General features: G+C 37.4%; 1 protein-coding gene across 1 annotated transcript in view; it reads right to left on the minus strand.

Annotated features, from left to right (window-relative positions):
* Positions 1–749: 749 nt before the first annotated feature.
* The window catches only part of COL12A1 (collagen type XII alpha 1 chain), a 99,619-nt gene continuing 78,396 nt past the window's right edge, over positions 750–21,972 (minus strand). The window contains exons 52-66 of the mRNA XM_064707404.1: positions 21,473–21,622; positions 20,996–21,073; positions 20,319–20,405; positions 19,372–19,425; positions 18,765–18,860; positions 17,261–17,314; positions 16,257–16,310; positions 14,989–15,042; positions 13,813–13,884; positions 8,514–8,549; positions 8,340–8,406; positions 6,566–6,754; positions 5,456–5,524; positions 4,246–4,416; positions 750–1,845 (exon numbers count right to left, since the gene is read on the minus strand). Of these exons, the coding sequence (XP_064563474.1) occupies positions 1,664–1,845; positions 4,246–4,416; positions 5,456–5,524; positions 6,566–6,754; positions 8,340–8,406; positions 8,514–8,549; positions 13,813–13,884; positions 14,989–15,042; positions 16,257–16,310; positions 17,261–17,314; positions 18,765–18,860; positions 19,372–19,425; positions 20,319–20,405; positions 20,996–21,073; positions 21,473–21,622 (1,413 nt within the window). The 3' untranslated portion in view covers positions 750–1,663. The remainder of the gene's footprint in view (positions 1,846–4,245; positions 4,417–5,455; positions 5,525–6,565; positions 6,755–8,339; positions 8,407–8,513; positions 8,550–13,812; positions 13,885–14,988; positions 15,043–16,256; positions 16,311–17,260; positions 17,315–18,764; positions 18,861–19,371; positions 19,426–20,318; positions 20,406–20,995; positions 21,074–21,472; positions 21,623–21,972) is intronic.

A 21,972-nucleotide genomic window follows, 5' to 3' on the forward strand; every position in this document is an offset into this window, starting at 1 on the left:
GAGAAACACAGCTCCAGCTTTCCCAGTTGTGTCAAAAGGCTTTGCTCCAGGTCCTATGGCAAAAGCCATTTCTACTTATCAGGACAGTTGAGATACCATGGAAAAGGAGGATCACCACAGTCCGCTCTTTCCTCCTCAGTTAGTAAGTAACTCTCCAGGCCCACTGCTGCTCTCTCCCAAATCACTCTTATGACCCTCTGCAGGTAAAGCTCCATCACTGTGGCCAGAGCTTGTGTGCACACAGATGAGCTCCCCAGGAGGGAGGAGCCCTCTCCTGCAGTCCCAGAAGGATGGAACTCGGCAGACTCCACACCCCACTTCCTCAGGCAAGCTGTTTGCTCATGTCAGGGCGGCCACAGCGCTCACAGCACACCAGCACTCAGAGCCTGGGCAGCTCTAGGCACTCTCTGCAGTTCGAGCAGCTCCTCAGGTGGAAAGTCTCTCTCCCTGCAGCAGCCATCCACCAGAAATCCCTCAAAAGACAGCAATTAATCCTCACATTCGATCTCATTTTCCTCACAAAAAGCCTTGCAGACTGAATTTCCTAAAAGTTATTCATACCTCAGACAGAGCAGGCATCTCCTGCTTTCATCCCCCCACTTCTAGCCACCACAGCCCAAATACCTATTAAACTATGCTCATTCTAACTGATTTTTGATATCTGGCATTTCCAGATTATTGAGTAAAGAACACAAATACAATACAAATATGTCAGTCCCAAAATGCCTTTCAAAAAATGAATAGACACATACATTTTCAGTAGTTTTATTGAAAAATGCCTCTTTCATTTCAGAAATAAATAATATAAGGCAGTGAAATTCACAATTTGCAGTTAAAATATAAAAGCAGCAATTCTATATCCATAGTCTTGCAAACAATTTCCAACTGCTTTTGGTAACTAAGAAACATTGTATTCTGAAAAAAAAATCCATACTAAATATACAACATAAACATGCAATTCCATCTCTGCAGGATTGACTGCAATTTGGCATAAATGTAACTGTGTCTACAAACAAGGAGATTTCAGGCATTATTAAACTGTATCCAGTTGATACAATGATTTCAGCTACTTAATGTTTGTGGTGTTTAGAGGAGATGTATAAGAGCAGTATATGCTCCACAGATTGTAATTCAGAATAGAAGAAAATTACAATGATACTGGAAGGAGAGGGAAATTTTTGGTTCTTTTTAACTAGATATTGCAGACCTGTGATCTGACTGAACTGAAAACATGCATTTGAAAAAGAAGAAAAATGTAGAGCTAAAGCAGACAGTCCTTAGAAAATTTGCAACAGCTCTGTGGTTATTTTTGTTCTGGTTTTTGGTTTTCTTTTTTTTTAATGTATTTGTTTTTACATTATTTTAATGAAAAGGCAGCACTGGGATAACTGAATGCACACCTTAATCTGTATGCAACCACTATAAGCAACAGTATTTTACAAGCATTTCCAGAGCAACATGAAGTGTTTGGGTACACACATTGCTATCCCCACATAAGCAAGATACAAAACAGGGGTGCGTCTGACATGAAAAGGCCAGAAAGCCACATTGCAAAAGGATTGATGCACTCTCCCTGTGTGTATCTGCAAATGCAAGCACAGCAAAAGAAAAAACAAAAAAACCCCACCAACCAAAAAAACCCAAATCAAGACACACAGATCTTTTACGGATTTGTTTTTGCATTTCTTGATAGTGATCTTTTCCAGCGCATGTGCTCAGGGTATTCTGGTGAATGCATTTCAACTCCATAGTCCTCATACTCGTCCTCTCTCCTTTCTGACTCCATAGGTACTATAAAGGGTTCACCTTCAGGCTGATAGGGTCCACTTTCAGGCACGTATGGTTCTGGTTGAAAATAGTTGTCCGATTGAACATAATAGTTATCGCATGTCTTTGAATCCACATATGCAATGAATGTTAGTCTGGCTACATAATGTTAGTTCAACCTTATTTTCATATAATAAATATATAAATAATTAGTTCACTGGGGGTATTTCTCAGTTTTGCTCATGAATGCTTTTTTGGCAGTAAAATAATAAAAGGCTTTAAATTCATCTTGAAAGGCTTTGTATTTATAATACACAAAACAGTGCAGAAAGAGTCATAAATTAGGCAAGGGACAAATCATGGTAAAGCTATTTAAAAAAACCAAACAAAACCAAGAAAATCAAATAAAATTACTATTTTACAGCTACTTCAGTAAATCTAAGCATTGGGCTTTATTTTAAACTGCATAATTAATAGAAGACATGGAGCAGGTAAGGTGAAGAGATGGGTTTGGTGTATGCTAATTTTCTGTGAGAATGGGAAAGTAAGTGTAGACATAACTATCACCAGCGGCAATATACAGTACATGTCATTTTGTCGTGCTGTTCCTCGTAACAAACCGAGTTACAGCTGGTGCTTCAGGAACACCAAAAACTACAGCAAAACAGAAGAAAAATTATTATAAAACTTTGGTATTTATAACTGCAGTTACAGATCCAACAAGATTACACATAAAAAAAGGTATATGCCCCAATTCAGACATGTTGGTAACAAGCAACAGACAGGTAGGTTTCATAAGTTGTCAAAGATGTTATTCTGGCATACAGCAAGCAGCAGCAGGCTTTTATGCAAAAGTATCACATAGAGTTGTTAACAGATTTTAGTGGATACAGTCCCATACAAATCATCTACAAGCCACAATTAGTTTACTATTTACATAAGCTATTTCTCATTTTCCAGGTTAAATCTGTCTCTCTTCTAATGGCATTACCTTCGCTGGTTAGTAGTTTTACAAGCCTCCTTCGCCACTGAGGTTTTTGGTGGTCTAGATCTTTTTTAAAAAAGAAAGACTGTCTATTTTATTATTGAAATGCAATGGGCTTAATGAATTGATGTAACTGTCCTTTATCTCATTCATGAGTTGTGTTAGTAAAAGTATCTCCCCGTTCTATGAGGTCAACATGGTTCAAGAACCATATCCGTGGTGAAATATCCATACGGACTCATTTTCTAATAAGCACGTGCGCAAACATCTCAGAAACAGGATTTTCATGTATTCAAACTGTAAGCAGCACTGGCGACTTAGAAAATGTGTTAGCCGAAACCTGAAACAGGTCAAAGATGATGTTAGTCTTTTAAAAAGTCCATCTGATGTGCAAAAACATACTTTCATCCAACTAAATACATAACAGTTAAGTCTTAGGCATATATTTATATATGTATACAAAGCTGCTTGCTAGAAAGAACACTGCTGAATCACACGCACAATTTTCTTTATTTTTCACTTAAATAAGAATTTTTTTGTGAGATCTGCACAACGACCTGGCTCTTTAACCAGTATCACTGAGTCTGCAAGTGTGTACATATATATATATATATTTTTTCTTTTCTTCTTTTCATGGATACATGCACAATTACACTAACAGCAAACCACATCCAATAGTAGTATCACATACACTAATTTTGAGATCTGGCAAGGCATACATATTAATTTGTTACCAATACTGTGGTCCTGCAGGATCCCCATGTTAAAATATATTAGAATCTTTCCAGTCAAAAATTGGTGGTCACTGGGACCCCTCATTTTGGTTCCAGAAGCAGCCTACTGCTTTGAGCAAAGTCACAAAGTGGAAGGCTTATATGACTCAGGGCTAATCAGAGACTCCATGGCATTTAACTTGGTAGATATTGTAGGACAGTGGTGCTTTTCAGTTGTCTGCACTGTTATTAGCAAATGGATTTCCTTTGTGGAAATTTTTTATTTCAGGTATCAATTTTCTATAAATCCTGACATGGCTCAAAAAGAGACACATGGAAACTGCCAACCACAGCATTCCTTTTATTTTTCAAGAGAAACATGGAGAATTCAACCTTGTTCTGAAGACGATTGGAAGGGGTGGTGATAGAGGGGGAAAAAAGAAGAGAAGAAATTGGTCACTTAAATCCTATGAGCAACACCACCAGCTAATAACCATCTAAATTAAATAAAATAAAAAAAAAACAAGACTACAATATTTACTCAGTACTTCCTATTTAGAACAAATCATGCATAACATCAAGCAATCCTAGAGCAAAGTGTAAATGTCTGCTCATATACTCGAACATTACAATGAGGCAGGCCTGCTCACTGACCCATCTCCTCCTGACTCATCATGTTCAGATTAGCAGGACTGTCTCATGTAAAGCAGCTCAATATGAACAGCCACACCTGTGAAGGCTATTTAGGGCAAGGTTAAGGTTAAGTTGCTCATAACCTACCTGGGAATCCTTGGCCATTGTAAGGGATGCTAGCACACTGGGATGAATCACAATATCCTGGTGGCCCTGGGGGACCCCGAATGCCCGCATTTCCAGGACGGCCTGGGGGCCCTGGTGGTCCTCGTGATCCTGTGGAGCCTGGTGGACCAGTTCTAGATTCTCCTTGTGGACCTAATTTTAGAATTGAGAGGTTGAGAGGTTGTTTTTTTTTTTAAGAGACATCTTGATAAAATAGCTATCAATACTTCTGTTTAGACTATACAGCCCAGGCTGTCTTCGGTGAGAAAGCACTCGCAACTCTGTTGCTATATGGGGATCAACAGAAAGAAATACAAAAGAAATCTAGAAATGTGACTCATCATGAGTTGCCTCCCTGTGTGTGGCTTATTTAAGTATTTATTCTTAGAAACTAATTTAGTAAGGTTTGAGCCAAGTAAGAAATGTCAACGTATTCTCTGGTTAATTTCCCCTTTGTGTAAGATATGATCATCTCAAGGGAAACTACTAGATTAGACAAGCACACTGGATTTCTATTAAAATATAGGAGTACATCAATTATACTGCCCAGTAGCCCCAGGATAGATGAGGTAATGTTGTTTTTGGAACAAATCTTATTATGGTTAGCAGAAAAGTAAAGCTTCAAATAACTGGGGCTACAATTTGCTGCAAGCATATTATGATTCCTGTAATGAAAAGCCATTTTAGCCTAGTAAACTACAAGCAGAAACAAATGATGCAGCTGATTTATGCTAAGGCGTAAACAAAATTTCGTAACATGAAAACCAAAACTTATAATCAAATAATATGTCTCTATTGTCCAGTAACTCTGCATTTGGGAGTATTTTATAGTCCAGCAAGTAAAAGAAAAAAACCTACATACTACAAAAGAATCGTCTGACAAGACTTATGAAAATTATCTGTCAAATATTTGGACAATGCATTTTCATGAAACACATTTTCACATTAACAAACATGCCAGATGACTAAATTAAAAGATGAAGATAAACACCTATTAGCCATGTCCAAAAATCTTTCTAAATTGCTATTTTTGTGGTGATTTCCTACAGATTTATTAGAGTAAACGCTAATATATGTCAAAAACTTGAAGTGGGCAAAGGGTGTTCATTCACTATATCAAGTCTAGTTCTCTATGAAGAAATATTTGCTTTTCTCCTACTTTTCTGTAATCTGATCAAACAAAAAAAATTACCAGGTGGTCCTGGCAAACCTCGTGGTCCTTGGGATCCAGTCCCTCTTTCACCTTTCTCTCCAGGGATTCCTACAGAATAATACAAAGGCAATGAAAATCAAAGAAAGGAAACCACATCAACAGATATTTCTTCACACTCTCTCACTGACATTAATATTTACTTTCCATGATTTAATACAACAAAAGTGGTTAAAATGGATGTTTTGCAGATGTTCAAATGTTAATTTGCAAAAATAATTTGGATATAAATATAGTAACCCAAGAATAAAATAGGATGTAGATGTAACATAACATGAATAAACTCTCTCAAACATAGAAAAGTTTTGAGATACTGAAGCACCACAGAATCTTCTTATTTTAAACTAGAATCAGAAAGGCCTTTTCAGTCTTGCATACTTCTGCTATAAAGGATGGTTTACACTCTCTTAGGAACAGTTACAATCAAAAATGTTTAAGAAATTCTTCTGAATTCCTTGATTTATTCCTAGCCTTTTTAAAAGAGTGTATAAAATATATCCTAGAAAACATAGCACGGAGTCTATGCTATAGTAGAGTAGTGGAAATAAGAAAAGGCCACAAAAAAGTAGACTACAGACACCCCATGTGATTGCAGTGATCCAAGATAGATGTAAAGTAGTTTACCCATATGCTTACTTTCAGTTCAGTTGCTTCCCTCCCTCAGAATATTGTAAAGAGCTAAGGATGTTGATCTAATTCTTTAAATTCCTACATTTATATTTGTTAATAACTCATTTTCTCTCTTAATCAGTGTTCTACTTTGCAAAGAGTTGTCTTACTCCAAACAGCCTTTCAAGATGTAGCTCTATAGTGCCAAAACAGATCTGAGAACATTTGCTCTCCTGAGATTTTATGTGGAAGTCTCAGACAGCAGCCAAAATGTTATACCAATTTGTATTTCATGAAACTTCAGCAAGAGAGAGACAGGAAAGCACTGATCTAGTTAACCTTGTCCTTCAGTACCCCAGTGTTCCTCAGGCAATCCAACTGGCCTAGCAGAGCTTCCTAGTCTGACATGGTGAAAGGAGCAGACTGCTCCTCTGGCAACCTCTGCACTACGTCCACAGCACAGCTGCCTTGGAATTTATTCACCTCTTTCACCAGGTGGTCCTTGAACCCCAGGAGGTCCTGGGAATCCTGGTCTTCCTCCAGGTCCAGGTTCTCCTCTTGTCCCAGCAGCTCCTGGGGGACCAGGTGGACCTGGTGGCCCTGGCTGGTTTCGGTTTGAATAATAATCATTCGGGATTTGATTCAGCATTTGATTGAACCGGCTCATTTGACCTTCAAAAGAAAATAAAAATGTGAAATGAGTGAAAATCTTTCATCAGAGTGGGAAGGAATAAAATATTATCTCTCTTAATTAAATTCTATTCTTGTTTCTATTCAAGAAATTAGTACAGATTAATTAGAAAGACTTAAGATGAATGTCCGATAAGAAAGCTGAACATAAATGAAGAAGGGAGAGGGTTAGGGAGGAAAGGTAAGGGAGCTTCTGGAACCCAATGGCATTAAAACAATTATCACAGAACTATTAAAATCAACAAAGAGGCAAGTTTTTACAATACTCTTGCCCTTGAAGTTCTATTTAGAAGTTGTTTTTACTCTGACAAACAGAAAGGATTTGCTCCACTTCTAAAGCTGAAGTATCAAATTTCTCTGTACTTTCAGACCTCTGCAGCTACCACAGGCAATATAAATTATTCATGTGTAGAGTTAGCAGCACAATCCATGAAGTAAGTTTCTTAAGCCTGTAGGATGCACAGGCTTGTACTTATACACCTTCTGCATATGGTCAAATTTCATTTCCAAAAAAATGGTTTGTGAACAAAAGCAACACCATTTTGAAGCTATGCAGGAAGGAAGCATAATGGAAAGACACATCTGATTAGTATAATGTGTCAGTCCTAGCATAACACTGAAGAAAGAGATCAGCTGAACACGAAAAAAATAAGTCAGGGATGCACTAAGAAATGTTAAAAGATCTTGGACATGACATCCTTATTCATAAACCTAACACATTCACACATGTACTTTACTTCTTCTGTGATGGCTAACTATTAGAAATGTTTTTATAAGCAGCCATCACAGACATTTCAAAGGACATACTGTCCTCCTCCCTGTACACAAGCACTCTTAATGATCCAAAAGGGATACCTGTTTTCCTCTGTCAGCACTTAACATTGTAATAGATACAATATTAAAAACCAGTTTGCCTTTGTCTTTCTTGGCAGGTCTAGTGATAGCAAAAGCACTGATTCAAGATCAGAGAGAAAGCCTCTGTAGAGAGCAACTTCATGGGCTGCAGAGCTGCACTATGTGGCAGTAGAGGACTGAAATTAAATTTGAAGTCATTTTCCAAATAAATACTGTTTCTACTTGCATAGCACCACTGATTCTGTGCACAGTGTTTAACCAGCACTCATTTGTCTTCCCTGGCTGGCAAAGTACCTGCAGCAAGCATCCTTTTTCTCACTGAAGATCCTTTTTCTTCTCTTGAAGATAAGACATGTTTAATGAGAAAATATATGCTGATTTTATTGCAAAGATGAAGTAATTTTGGAAAAAAATTACAAAGGAAACTTCAGCAGAATGTTTAAATTGCATGTGTATTTCCAAAGGTCACAGATTAGCTCCAACTCAGTTTATTCTGTTATTCTGTGATTATCAAGCTAGCGTCTGGAACTAGCAAAAAATTGCTGCTACATTTTTTCCACCAAAACATTTGCATTGGACAGCTATCAGCTTGTCAAGATCTTGCTGTGCTCTGTGGCCAATATTTGTCACTTCAAATTTAAACCATTGTTTTATCTTTTTAAGAAAGTAGTTAATTACTTGTATGGGATACAAAGCAAGCAACACTGTTTACCATTTATAAGTTGTTCACAAACTTGTCTTGCAACTGCTCGCATCATGTTCTGAGAAGCAATATCACCCTAAATAATCAAATCCAAAACAAGTGTTTCATTAGCACTTTGTACTTTTAAACACATAGTGTTTAATTTTAAAATTATGAGAAGAATTGACTTTTAAGCAGACTTACTCTGTCACCTTTTTCTCCCTTCATTCCAGGTGCACCCTAAAATAAATAAGTAAAAATTAAGCAACTGATTATGTTATTTTGCCCCAACTATAAGTTTGAGATGTGTAATTCTAGAAAAAGTTTTGACTCCTTCAAGAAGAAATGTCTGGTTCTCATTGAACTTCTCATTTCAGAGATGCTAAAACAGATGCCAGAAAAGAGTGGAGAAATGATGATATTTTGTCTGTCATCAAACACACTAATAGATGCAGAAGAAAATGATCTGAAGGAAAAATTCAAACTAGGACCAAAAATGGATCACACTGTCAATTTCAAAGTTGAATTTCTAGCATCATATTTGTTTAAATGATCAATGGTCTTATATGAGTCATATATGACTGTTTAATTTTAAGACAATTTATTATAGAAGGTATGTTAGGAAGAATAACATATGTCAAGAAAAGGTAGTTTTCTTCTTGAATCCATATAAAAAGTATTCTATATTAAGAGAAATTCAGTTATGACAAGATGACACATAACATGGAGAGAGTGCTTATTCTATCTATACTGACAGCTTTCCTCTTAATTCTCAACCATTTCTAGTCTTTAAAATGTCTCATAGAAGTCTTAGTTTGAGCTCCTTTATAATTAATTACATTTGTCAGTCTAGCAGCACTTCCCATTTGCCTTTGAATAGTTTAGTGGTTGTGGTGTTTTCAGTTTTCAAGAGTGCTATGAAAGAAGCAAACCAGAAGGACTGATTCTAATTTTTATATATGTATGTGTGTGTGAAAAACACTGGGAATAATGATAGGGCTTGCATGAGTTCACGTGGATTTTGATTTCTAGGCTAAATTGCTACTTGAACATAAGGCATATTTGAAAGGTGAAAGATCAGTTTGGTCATCTGCTGCTCTGCATGGCTCTCTACATACTAACACACACATCCTGAGTGTTACTGCTTTTTGCAGTGTAGTATTTCTTTAAGGAATCTATTTCTCACCATTAACAAAGCAAAGACCAAGTGTGGGCTGCAGCTGTTTCTCATAACATTCCTACAGTACCCACAATTAATTTCAACAACACAGAGCACCAAATCATTCCACTGAGGTCACAGCAGACACCTCTCGAATGTGGTGACACTGTTTCACACACTTCTGTGAGGCCTTGGGCAGACAAACACCCTTGGAGTATGTCAGGGTGTGAGCTTAGTGTGGTCCCTGAGCGTCTCTGCTGCAGAGTTGCACACACCTACCCCATGACACGCCACAGAAAATATGAGACAGCTCATCCATCACTGAGTTAAGTAGTTGTCGTACGGTACATTTGCATCATGAATAACAGATCGTTCTTGCAAAATTAATTGTACAGACTCAAATGAAAGATTTAGAATGGTGACACCATAAATGTGCCATTGGAATAAATTATGCCACCAATGAGGCAGCTGCTAATATGGATAAAATATACCCATGAAGCTGATGAATATCCTTTCCCTTCTGTCCTTTGCTTTTCATCTATATTTTTCTTACTCTGTGAAGTCCATGGGGAAATGTTTGTCTTTTAGTTTTAGCTTATTACAGCCATATGCTGAAACAGACTATGGACTTGTAAATGCCATACCATAAATAAATGGTAACAAGTAAAACCATCAGGAAAATATGACATTTCTGTCTGTCATTCTCCAATAATTAACATTGTGGTAAATGATGATGTACTGAAATTCTAAAAAAACCTTAATTTGATTCCCAAATAAATAGACATTATTATCTCATTCATAAACTATTGCATGTACCTGAAATATTCATTGAACAGAACTGTAGGTTTTTAATTGCACTAGTCTATTACAGAAAAATATGTGGGGAGGGGGTAGATGGTAAAGAAAGTACTAATGCTTCTCTTTCTGTTTGAAACTTTCCAATTTTTCTATTTCCTACAAGTGTACTCATTTGAAATTATCTGCTGTGTATGTATTTATAATTCATTCTTGTTTTATTCTCATTCTTTCTATGGCTTTCACAGTAAGACCTTCTACCAGAAGCAAATCATACAGTACATCTTTTGTGTATTCACAAGGTAAGGGAAGAGGGAGAGGGATGAGGTGAGGCAAGACAAGGCAACAAGGTCCCCCAACAAGGAAAATGCTAATGCCATGTATGGCCAATTCTAAAATACATTGAAATAAAATGAAACTCATTCCTCAATTTGTGACGTTGCAAGCACACACTGATTCAGCCTTGTGGCTGGAAGTCTAGAGCCTATTTGGAACTACCTTTAAAATTGGAAGATTAGAGACTGACTGGCCATCTTAACAGTAAAGTACATTTTCCACCTGGATATTTTAGAATCAAATTTTCAAAAAAATAATTACAACTTCAGTTACTGCATTACTATTTGCATCTTCCTCCCTCTTGGCTATATGCCTCTTAAATTTCTTTTAATAGACAAAAAAGTGCAGTTTAGCCTACTGCTTGACAGCATTTTGAGAAACAGCAGCTGCTGCTGGCATTCTGGTTTTTTGCTGTCCTGCAGTGAAGGAGTCACTTGGGGTCAGTGCAAGGAGAAGCTGGTTTATGCTGCATGTGGGATTTTTTCTGAGCTGTGGGATGAAGGCTGGGGCCGCAGCATAGTTCTACTGCTGAAGAGGACAAAACAAAGGAAGTTTTGCTATTTTTACTTTTAAAGATAATGTGCTCAATTGTTTTTCCCAAAAGAATGTTCGCTTCCCTCAAGAACCACCAGTTCATTGCTCCCAAAGCAGTGCCTTTTTGAGACTTCATCTAGGACATCTGCATAGATGGATGCAAGAGCAGGGAACACATGGCAGCAGAGAATGCAAAATTCTCAAAACCTGCATGTAACTCACAACAGACTTGGGCTACTCTCGAAAGCTTTTCACAGTTTATCTGGTCCTGGAGGCATCAGTTCAATAGCACCTTACTTATTAAATTTAAATGCCTTGCATTTTTTCTCAGGAACTGTCTAAATCAACAAAATCAGACCCTGTTGTCAGAGAGTCTGTTTTATAAACAGGATACCTCTACCTTAATACAAATTACTCTGTCTACCCATCGTTACTGTTTCCATTCTCGCACCTATAAAACAAGAACTGGAACTTTTCCTTTCTAATAGTCCAGCATCTTTTATTTCCCATTATATTTATTCACAGAAAACATATCCATTATTTCTTGAAACAATATCCTCTTCTAGTTTACTAAGTCTTTCTTACTGTTGATGGTTGTTACCTTATGATATGTGTATGAACCACTATGGAATTCTCACTCTCTGACCAGACAGACAGCAGACATTTTAGTCTCCTCAAGGATAGTATGCATACAGTTCTCAATAAATTACCAACTTGTTTGTGTTCTTACGGTTCCTTTTTCTGTCATTTTGTTGCTACACTGGAAAAAACAACTAAGTTTCTCTTGGAGGCACTTGTAAGCAGACCAAAAAGCCAAATTTCCTACTTCCATGAAAATTCAGTTAACACTTCTAGGATTTACTTGTTCTAGTATAAGTACACAGTGAGGTAGTGAAATGTTTACAGTGTGGTCTGCCTCAGCTTAGCACATTAGTGGTATTGAATACATCAGGAAGGAGCTCCAGCTGACCACATTCACAGGCAGTAACTTCAGAACACCAAGGCTGCTCATAATTTGCAGGTAACTGTATACCTTTTACCTGGAATGCAATATAACCCTTGGCTTGCAGGGGTCTTTCTCCTCACTTTCATTTAATAGTACTAGCAATACAGATTGATCAGGGAGAAGAAAATCTGGCAGGATCTGGTGAAAAATTATTTATTCCTTGTATTTACTAGAGGCAAAGTGAAGCCTCATTATCTTTCTCTTCAGGCAAAATTATGATTCATGACAGTGCAAGTTGCATTTGGCTGTCAGGCTGCACCTTTGGCAGCTGTAATACTGCAAACAAAGGAAGGCCTTGAAATTCTGTCCACCAGGAATCTGATAAAACATCTGTACAAGGTACAAGCCAGAATTCCTGCTGGGATCTGTTCTAGAAACATTAGAAATGGTAAATACGATGCACAGTGTCCCATTACAGGAAAGTGCAATAAGTGCAGGGGAAAACATTTATTTTTAATTGAAAGGAACTCTTAAGAATTAGAGTGCAGGAGAATTTAGACATGGTGCCTGGACAGGAGTTGGCTGCCTTGCTTTGCAAAAGTCTTTAAACTGGGCTTGTAGCCAGAATTCCTTCTAAACACATGATTTACCTGCAGAAGATCTTTACTTCTGAACTGGGTACTTACCAGCTATCCATTGTCCCAGGTGAAGGAAAAATCAGATACACCTGACAATTTAAAGCTCCCTTGCGAGCAAAGCACAGCACTTTGTGCTCCAGCCATGTCTATTCAACATGTAACTGAGCACAAATATCCCACTAAAATGTATATCTAAAGGCAGGAAAGCTTCAAGACTTTCCTAAGACACTCCATGTCCTCTGCTCCAAGGAGAAATAGAATTTATAGTCTGGCAAACACAGACTGAATTCAACGTGTGTATGAGAAAACGACCCAGCTTCCAAGTACTCCTGGAGCTTCCGCTTCATGGCCATCAAGTTTCCCAGCCTACTACATATTCTTTCAAATTATCCAACTTTTTTATGTACAACTACACTGAGGCAGGATAGAAAATTCTAGATGACTGTGATACGTTTTCCACAAGTAACGAATGACTTCTCATTTCACTTGATGTCTTACTCAAGGTATAATTTCTCTGAGATACCATGAATGACTCAAATTAAATTTCCCCTGAAACTGTTGGTGGGAGGCAGCACCTCCTGCTCTTTCTCCCTGTTCAGGAAGCAGTTTAAAAGTTTGAATAGAACCCACAGAAACCACTCCTAAATAACTGTGAAATAACATTGTAAAAATAATGAAACATTTTCAAAACAGAACTGATTATGTAATATTATCAAAGGTTATCCACCTTCAGCAGTTTATCACTTTTATACTACACACGCATGCAGTAGTGTAAAGACTTCACAATCATTTTGCTGACCTAGTTTTCCATGCTTATGCAGTGTAGAAATTAATATATGTCTTGGCACATAATAGCCTACGATCTTTTTAGTGGAAACCAGAGACCACAATTTCCAGCCCCAACTATTAAACTCAGCAAAATGGCATACTGTAAAAATAAAATTATTTTTAAAAAAAGACTTGTGGGTTTAGGTCAGCTCCACTGTATTAACCACCATCATAAGTGCAAAACAACTATTTCAAGCAGCAGAAGTCTCATGTTCATCAACAGACTGTAATTTTAAATTTGATACTCTAAGTGTATCATTATCTTACTGGTGTCCCACGATCTCCTGGTTTCCCTGGTTTTCCACTTGGGCCAGCAACTCCTGGAACTCCGGGAGCACCCTGCAACAGAAGAGAAGTACAATGAATTGTGGAAATACACAATTACCTAAGCCCTAATAAGAAACATGTTATTGTATTGAGTACAAAGCAATATTGAAAGTAGTTCATATCAAGTTGTTTTCTGTTAGGTACATATCAGGCTTGAAAAATTTTTTATGGAATAAACAGTTTGTTTGGAAATGTGTTCTTTTATGTAACACCACAGTTTAACAGGCATTGTGGCACTGAAAGATGCAGAGGGTGAGTATATGTTTCTTGGTATCATTCTTAATGACCAATTCCTAAAACAGTACAAAATAGTTGGGCCTTCTAAGTTCACCTAGCAGATCTGTGATCCATGTTAAAATCCACAACAAGCAGACCAAAAGCCATTCTAGTGATCCCAGATAAATACAAAAAAATTAAAATAACAGTATCAGATTATGTGACAAAAGCTCATCTGCACATTCACAAAGGAACATGAGGAAGACAGTTGTGGGGATGTGGGGCCAGCCCAAATAATACTCTGCCTTAGAGACTGATCTCTATATATGTAATGCAAATATGTGTTCTGTGTGCATCTGCCTTTTGGAAATGCAGCTTCCAACTTGCTATAGGTTAGACCTGATGACATGGGGCTGCAGCAAATTGCCTATCTTGGGTTGTATGATCCACCATAGGCTTTTCTCCAACAGCCAGCCTCGTTTCTAGCATGGTCCCACAAAACACAGTGAAGCAGCTCTGAAAGCAAAAGCTAATCTTCAAATGCTCTTGTCAAGAAAAACTTGTATTAACAGTGTTTGTTTTCCCCAGTGTACAAGTAATAAGCCAACTGGTTTCAGGAGACCTAGCTATGCATTTAAAGATCATAACTAAAGAACCAGATAAACTGGTTCCCTTATTTACTCTGGCAGAAATCAGTTTCAAAACCACTGTTATGAACATTTGTGAATATATGCTTTGCCCAGCTCTCTGCTCACCTTCTACCAAGAGCTTTTCAGACCCATTTAGGAGATTGAGCAAAGGATCCATTACATATTTGACAGAAATTGAAAATGTCAATATGGCTCTCTCTTGGCTCAGGTCTCTTAATTCAGAGTATATCAAAGACAAAATTATATTTACCGCTGGTCCTGGTGGGCCTCTGGGACCTGTGGGACCATCTTTTCCTGTGAAACCCTATTCAAAAACAAAAGTAAGATTAGAGAAATGTGATCTTTACAATTATATAATTGTATATATATGGTTACTACTGTAATTTCTTTTAAAACCTATCCACAATACAAGTTAGAAAATAGCTATCACAAATCATGCTGGAGAAGGCTATGGAACACTGAGCTTCAGACACTTTAGACATTCAGCTGCTGTTGATTAACTAAAAATGAAATCAATGTTTCTTAATATTTTTAAGAAAAGGAATCATTATTCTATCCCAGAGGAGCAAAATCTCTCCTTTCACTGTTCCCTCATTCACAGTTTAGCTGGAATATCAGAGATTTATACTTAACTGGAGACCCCCCTCCCTCTCAGATATTTCCCCTGCAAGAATGAAGGCTGAGCAGAAATTTACTGAAGGTTCCCATTTCAGTAATCCAACATTCAGTAATGCACAAGTCAATGTTGATGGTCCATGACCCACCAATCCAACAGTATCTTCTTTGGCTATCACACAGCCATCTATTTTCATTTCCAGCTTGAATTCCCCCTAAAGGACAGCTATAAATGCATACATCAGCTATGAATTTTGCCTGTAAGGGCAAATAATTGCTTCAGTCATCTTAAAGGTGATATTCTACTGTGACAACAAGAGAGATTTACCTGACTGCAATTAGAAGAAAGGAATTGCAGCTACTCCACAATGACCTGTGTACATGCCCTTCATTAGGAAGACATTTCAGAGTTCTCTATCCAAAGAAGCTCCTGACAGTCAAAGGTTTAGGGGCAAGCCTGAGCTTCACAGTAAGTTTGGCACAGACAGATTCCTAACCAATATGGCATCTCCCAGATGTTGAGATAAGCAGAGTTTCAAAGGGATCCCCAGTAGCAGCAACAATGCAGGCAAGGCAGCAGGGCTGAGCCCCTCTGCAGAGCCCTGCCTGGGGGTCACACTGCCTGACCTAAGGGTGAAGGCAGCTGAGAACCTCGCCAGGAGAGGGAGCAGGGCAATTTTTACAGAACCTGTCTGGCTACCAATAGCTGTCTGGGGAGGTTTTCACCCCTGATGTGTTTCCAACCCTGCTACTTTCATCTCTCCAGAAGGGGTGCTGACAAAAGGACTCCTCTTGAAAAAAACATTTGAAAATTGAAAGACATATAAAGAACGGGAAAAATCTGACAAAACACAAAAATTACATTATTTGATCTTTTCAGAACATAAACTGAGGAAGCCTTACCCTTTCTCCTGGAGGTCCCACTGGTCCAGGTGGACCAGGTAAACCTGGTGTTCCCTGGAGGGACAAAGAGTGAGAAATTGTATCCATGACAGAACAAACATCTCTGTTATGTCATTCCATATATTTCAAGCATATATGTTCTTCCCTCCTTTCTGTCTAATCTCATTGTACACTGACATGTGGCATTGCTTCCTACAGGACATTACTACTCCCTAAAAGTATACTACTCAGAGTTATAAGGACTAATGAAACAGATAAAGAATACAAGGTCCTTGGCCCACGACTGACCTTATCTGATATATGAAACTAAGTCCACAACAGCACTTAAGCACTCCTCATGTAGTCTTTTTATCTTCACTAAATTAAGGACAATATAGTAACCCAGGAATATTCATTATTCCAGAACATGTGCAGATCAATGACCTTAGATTATTTATAAATTTGGTCAATTAAAAAAGGTCCTTTTTTTTTCTCCTCCTTTTATAGTTTACAGTACAGAAACTTGCAAGTAACTGAACTTAAATATTGTCTTCTTTCAGGAAGCATACAAATAATGTCCCAAGGCCATTTGTATTTCAAAAGTAAGTAGAAAGTAATTAGTAATTGCTAAAGAAGAGCTCAGCAAAGTTCTGCAATCTTTATTTTAGGAGGACATTCAACTGCAAGTGGTCAGAAGATGAGAGACCTTCCTTGGGAATTGAGTACTCTTCCTAATAGAATGGTCTGTTATTGTGCATTCACAACAGGGATGGGGATTCACAGTTGGGATGGGCACTTGGCTTGACCAAGCACAGTTGTTTTTTTCACATTTGCTGTTTTGAATGGTTTATTATTACCTATATTTCAAATTTCTAAGAGTAAGATAACTGTGTTTCCAAAACTGTGGCCCAGGGAGGTATGAGAAGAGCCCATGACTCCTAGTGATGTCAAAGACAGCTGTCCAGCAGCCAGGTTTCTTCAGGAATAGTGCAAAATGACATCACCTTGTCTAAGCGTCAACTTACCGATCGCCCTGGGAGTCCAGGCTGGCCAGCATCCCCTTTCATTCCTTGACGACCCTATAATTTTCACAAATGATTACAGAGTGCATCATACTTCCAGGACACAAGGTGTAGGAGGATATAAAGAAGCAATCTGCTGCCTTTCACAGCTAGCTTGCCTTCCATATATGCTACAACACTGTAGTATAAATGCACAGTCCAAACCCACATGAGCTAAACTAGACAAAACAATATTAATATTTTTACAGTGGCTTGCATGATAATCCAGCATTAACAACTGGTACTAATCAAAAAATTTGTAAACATAGACTGAGAACATGATTCTTAATTGATAGGAAAAACAAAAGTACATGACTCAAAAGTGCTCCAAATTTGTGTTAGCTAATGAGAAATTCCACGAATGTTGGTGTTTTCATTCTTCAGACTTTTTCAAGTGGATGTGACAAATAAATGGCTTATTTGCATTACGCATGTAAGAGGAATGTTTTTTCTTTCTTGCTATTTGATACCTCTATGTCTTCTTTAATAAATTTTTAAATTTATTAAATTTAAATTAGTGTGTAACAAAAAAAAATCATGAAAAGAATCTACATAGGGTAACAAAGTCATTCTACTTTGTCCTTACAAAACAGAAGGTGTTCCTAATGTCTACCTTAAAGCACATTTTGTTTTCCATTTCTCAAATTCCATTACAGATGGAGCAGGTAACCAATTTTCAAATGAAAAATGACACAGCATGCAATTAGACATCACTTCTTCTTTCCACAGACTTTATATTTTGATCAAAGACTTCATAAAAACAATCTCCTGAATATATTAAAATTCAAGTTAATCCCAAACAGGGAACATCAGAATTATATTGTTGCTTTCAGGGTGATTATTTATTGAAATAAGGCAAAAGCAGCCTTAATACATTCACGAAGAGTTATGCATGCAATCTTCTATAAAAACCAGAACATAGTGAAACTTCACCAGCATTGATAAGACTTGCTTTGGCTTTGAAGGCATGCACATGAAATCAGAAATAGCATCTTGCTAAAATATGGATGCTGTTGCCAAGAAAACTCCTAGCTACTGATTTTAGCCAGACAACAGAAGTTGAACATGTAAGTCTGTGAAAAAGTCTTCAAAGTATTACTGCATCCTTAATTTTCCTGTACCACAATTTGATATTTTTAAGTCCTTACACTGGAATGCCTAGCAACTCCACAGAATGCCATTAAGACTGATAAGAGAGTAGCACAATTTACATTACTGCACTCAGACCTTGTCCCTTCATTAGAATCCTATAAGCACATGTAACATTCAGGACAGAAAATGCTATTTTATTAAGAGCCTTGTTTCAGAAAGAGATGTGTTTCACAATGCTACTGCGTTGCAGGGACAAATGAATGCTCTGGCAAAGCTGCCACCCTCTTCCCAAGACCACCATCCCATGGGCAGCTCTGGCTTCACACACACTGCCTGCTGATGGCACTCAAAAGGGACACTCAGAGGGGGCACTCACCGGTTCACCTGGGATTGACAGCCCGTTGGGACCCTGTGGACCTGGGGGACCTTGAGGGCCTGGAGGACCTGTCTCACCACGAGGACCAGGAGGCCCCTTAAAGCAGGAAATTAAAACAAAATTGTAAATGACAATCCTGTCTGAAATTCGTAACTAAAATCCTTTGGATAAGACACTTAAGGTACATCAGAAGCCTGGAGACACATTTAATACTTCGGAAGAACAGTGGAAATAGCTGTTCAAGAGGCATACTCTTTCATAAGCTATTCTCTGATTTATGTTGGCAGTCTCAGGCCAATGCATGCCCTCTGGCAATGCCAATTAGAAGTATTGCCATGTCCTGTGTACCAATCAGAGAACAATAATGCTGCAGAGTTTGTACTAACACTCTGATGCACATAATCCCAGTATCCTGATGTGTGGTCAATGTAGCTACATAGACTGTGATATATAGTCTCAAATAGATAGGCTGCACATAAGTAATATAAAGGCATATTTTCAACTAAATTTTAATCAACATTCTTAGACTAAAACTAAGCATAAAAATTTTCATACAGGTAATCCTGTTTTAACATCTTTATAGATGCATTTTGGGAAACATACTTACAGATGATCCAGTCAAACCCCTTTCACCTCTGGGACCTTTAGCGCCTGGGCCACCCTAAATTGAGTATTTGGAAAGAAAATGTATTTCATACACAGAAAGCAAAGGTGCATAATACTTATGTGCATTATGAATTCTCTTTAACAAACTCTTAAGTGAAGCCCCAAAGTTTTGAAGTGTACAGATCATACTGCTAAAAAGAGTAGTAGAATGAAATATGCATCAGGAACTCAGGGAAACCACATCAGCTTCAGCCTTGCCAATTCAGCCCATAAAAAAATTATTATTTTGGTTTTTGTCTCTGCAGACATAAACTTCAATTTATATTCATCAAAAACTCTGAAGACCTCTCTAGTAGGCTACCAGGCAACTTAACTGGGCTTTAGATTCTTCATGCAGAACTTTTGATAGTTTCAAAGTATGACTACTAGGCTGGCTATAACTCCCTAATATGCAAAGCAATTGATAGGACTATGTCCATTCCATAAATTAATTAATATCTCTCCTCATAAAAAAATAATTTCTTTCCCTGACAGAGTAAAGAATCTTTCCTTGGAGTGAAATCTTGACTCTGTATTTAGAAAAAATATTTTTTCAGTTAATTAAAAATGTCTTGTACATGATGTGCAAGATACACCTGACAATTTAAAGCTCCCTTGTGAACAAAGCACAGCACTTTGAGCTGTGCCAGAGTCTTTCAGCCTATCAAACAATGAGGAACTAAACTCAGTGATCACACAGGAAATATAGGAAAAGATCATTCAAACAAGTAGATATGGTAGGATCTGATGAAAAGGGGATGGATTAGCATGTTGTTAAGGATATATTGACAGGAACTATGTCTCTGACTGACATTTGTTTCACAAAGCCACAGACCAACACAAAACTACTTCCATAAATTTAAAAATCAGAACATTTTCTATTGTGTATAGTTACAGCTGGTAACTTACAGCTGGTCCAGGAGGTCCTGGAGGTCCCACACTGTCCTGAGTACAGGTACAAGCATTTGGAAGAGCTGGGCACTTTGCTTCATCTCTCTGAAAATTCAATCACAACTTATTACTGTCCTTTTAAAGAAATGTACTCAGTGGAAGCACGCTTTTCTGAAACAATAGCAGGAAGATTCACTAATACCCTGTTTCCAAGTAAAACTCACAGCTAAACTGTGGTTTCCAAATGTTTCTACAGGATCTTTTATATATTTAGCAAATTTTATCTGTGATCTATGCAAGGCATTTACAATAGAGGCACGAGCAAAGTATTTATATACACTTGACAATCAGCTTGCACTGACAAAGAATAGTTACTTTTCGAATGCCACTCCAAGAACAGATTAAATAAATAAATAAATAAATTCCCCATTGATAATACCTAGAATTTGAAACATCACTGAAATACAAATGTGACAGACATTTTTTTGCAAAATTTCTAAGGGTCTCAATTCTAGCATTACAGCTTTACTGTCTCAGACACAAAACTTTGAAATATGGTGCAGTTGACTGGCTGCTCTGACAGGTGTGATTTAGATGTGTTGTCAGTACAAGGTCTAATGACATCCTAACAGTAATATTATTAAATTTTGTGTCAATACATTTTTCTGGGTAGCCTCTGGTTCATTCATACTTACCATAGAAGGGAGATCACAGCATCTGTCTCTGCTAGTCCAAACTGGACTGCATACAATGTCAAAATTCTGGATTTCTAACTGTAAAAGAAAGAAATACTCTTGAAAGATATATTAAGTTTGGTGTGTTGTTAAGTATGAAATCTATCAACATTATCATTAAAAAATCACTCCTCCACTTATTTCTAATGATAGAGTATCCACAGTATATGCACTCAATCACTGTCAGCTCTCCCTATTAAAAGAAAAAAATTCCTGCCCTTGTTTGAATTTACCTGATTGTGGCTTCCAGCTACTACATTTTTGTTCTTGCAGTTCTGCTAGAACAAGAAGCTGTAAAGATTAGACTCTCAAGTCTACTGACTTGACAGTACACATGCTTGGAAGCTTTGGATGATGCAACAGTGGTTTCCCAACAATCCCTAATCTCTACCCTCAGAAAATGTCAAGGTCTTGCAAAAATTCATATTTCTTGCTTACTGTTGCTGATCTTCGGTCGCCTTTTAGAAGTTTCCCAAGTATTTCATAGCCATCAGTTGTGATATTGCCAGCTTCCTTAATTGGTTTTTCCATTATTTCACTGCAGTCAATGTAAATCTTAACATTTGATGAAGTAACAACAATATGGACCTAAAAAAAGTTTAATGAAATATTTAGACATGGCACATGGGCACAGTTACTTTAACACCTTAATAGTACTTCACTGATTGGATAGTACTGTTTTAAATTTCACTCCTAGTAATCCTGATATACTTCCAGCTGGTGGAAAAATTCAAACTCAGGGAAAGTCTATGACATTTATAATCTCTTCTGAATGTGTTGAAGGTCAACAAGATGAACACACAAGCACAATTAAGAAATACTATTTAATGTAATAGTTGAACTATTATTAACTATTTTAAAAGCTTGCCTTATATTTTTTTAAGATGGCAGAAAAGTAAAAAAAAATAAAAACTTGTCAGAGGAAGTGAATATAAGCA

Source organism: Zonotrichia leucophrys, chromosome 3 (genome assembly GCF_028769735.1).
Source record: "Zonotrichia leucophrys gambelii isolate GWCS_2022_RI chromosome 3, RI_Zleu_2.0, whole genome shotgun sequence".
Classification (NCBI taxonomy): domain Eukaryota; kingdom Metazoa; phylum Chordata; class Aves; order Passeriformes; family Passerellidae; genus Zonotrichia; species Zonotrichia leucophrys.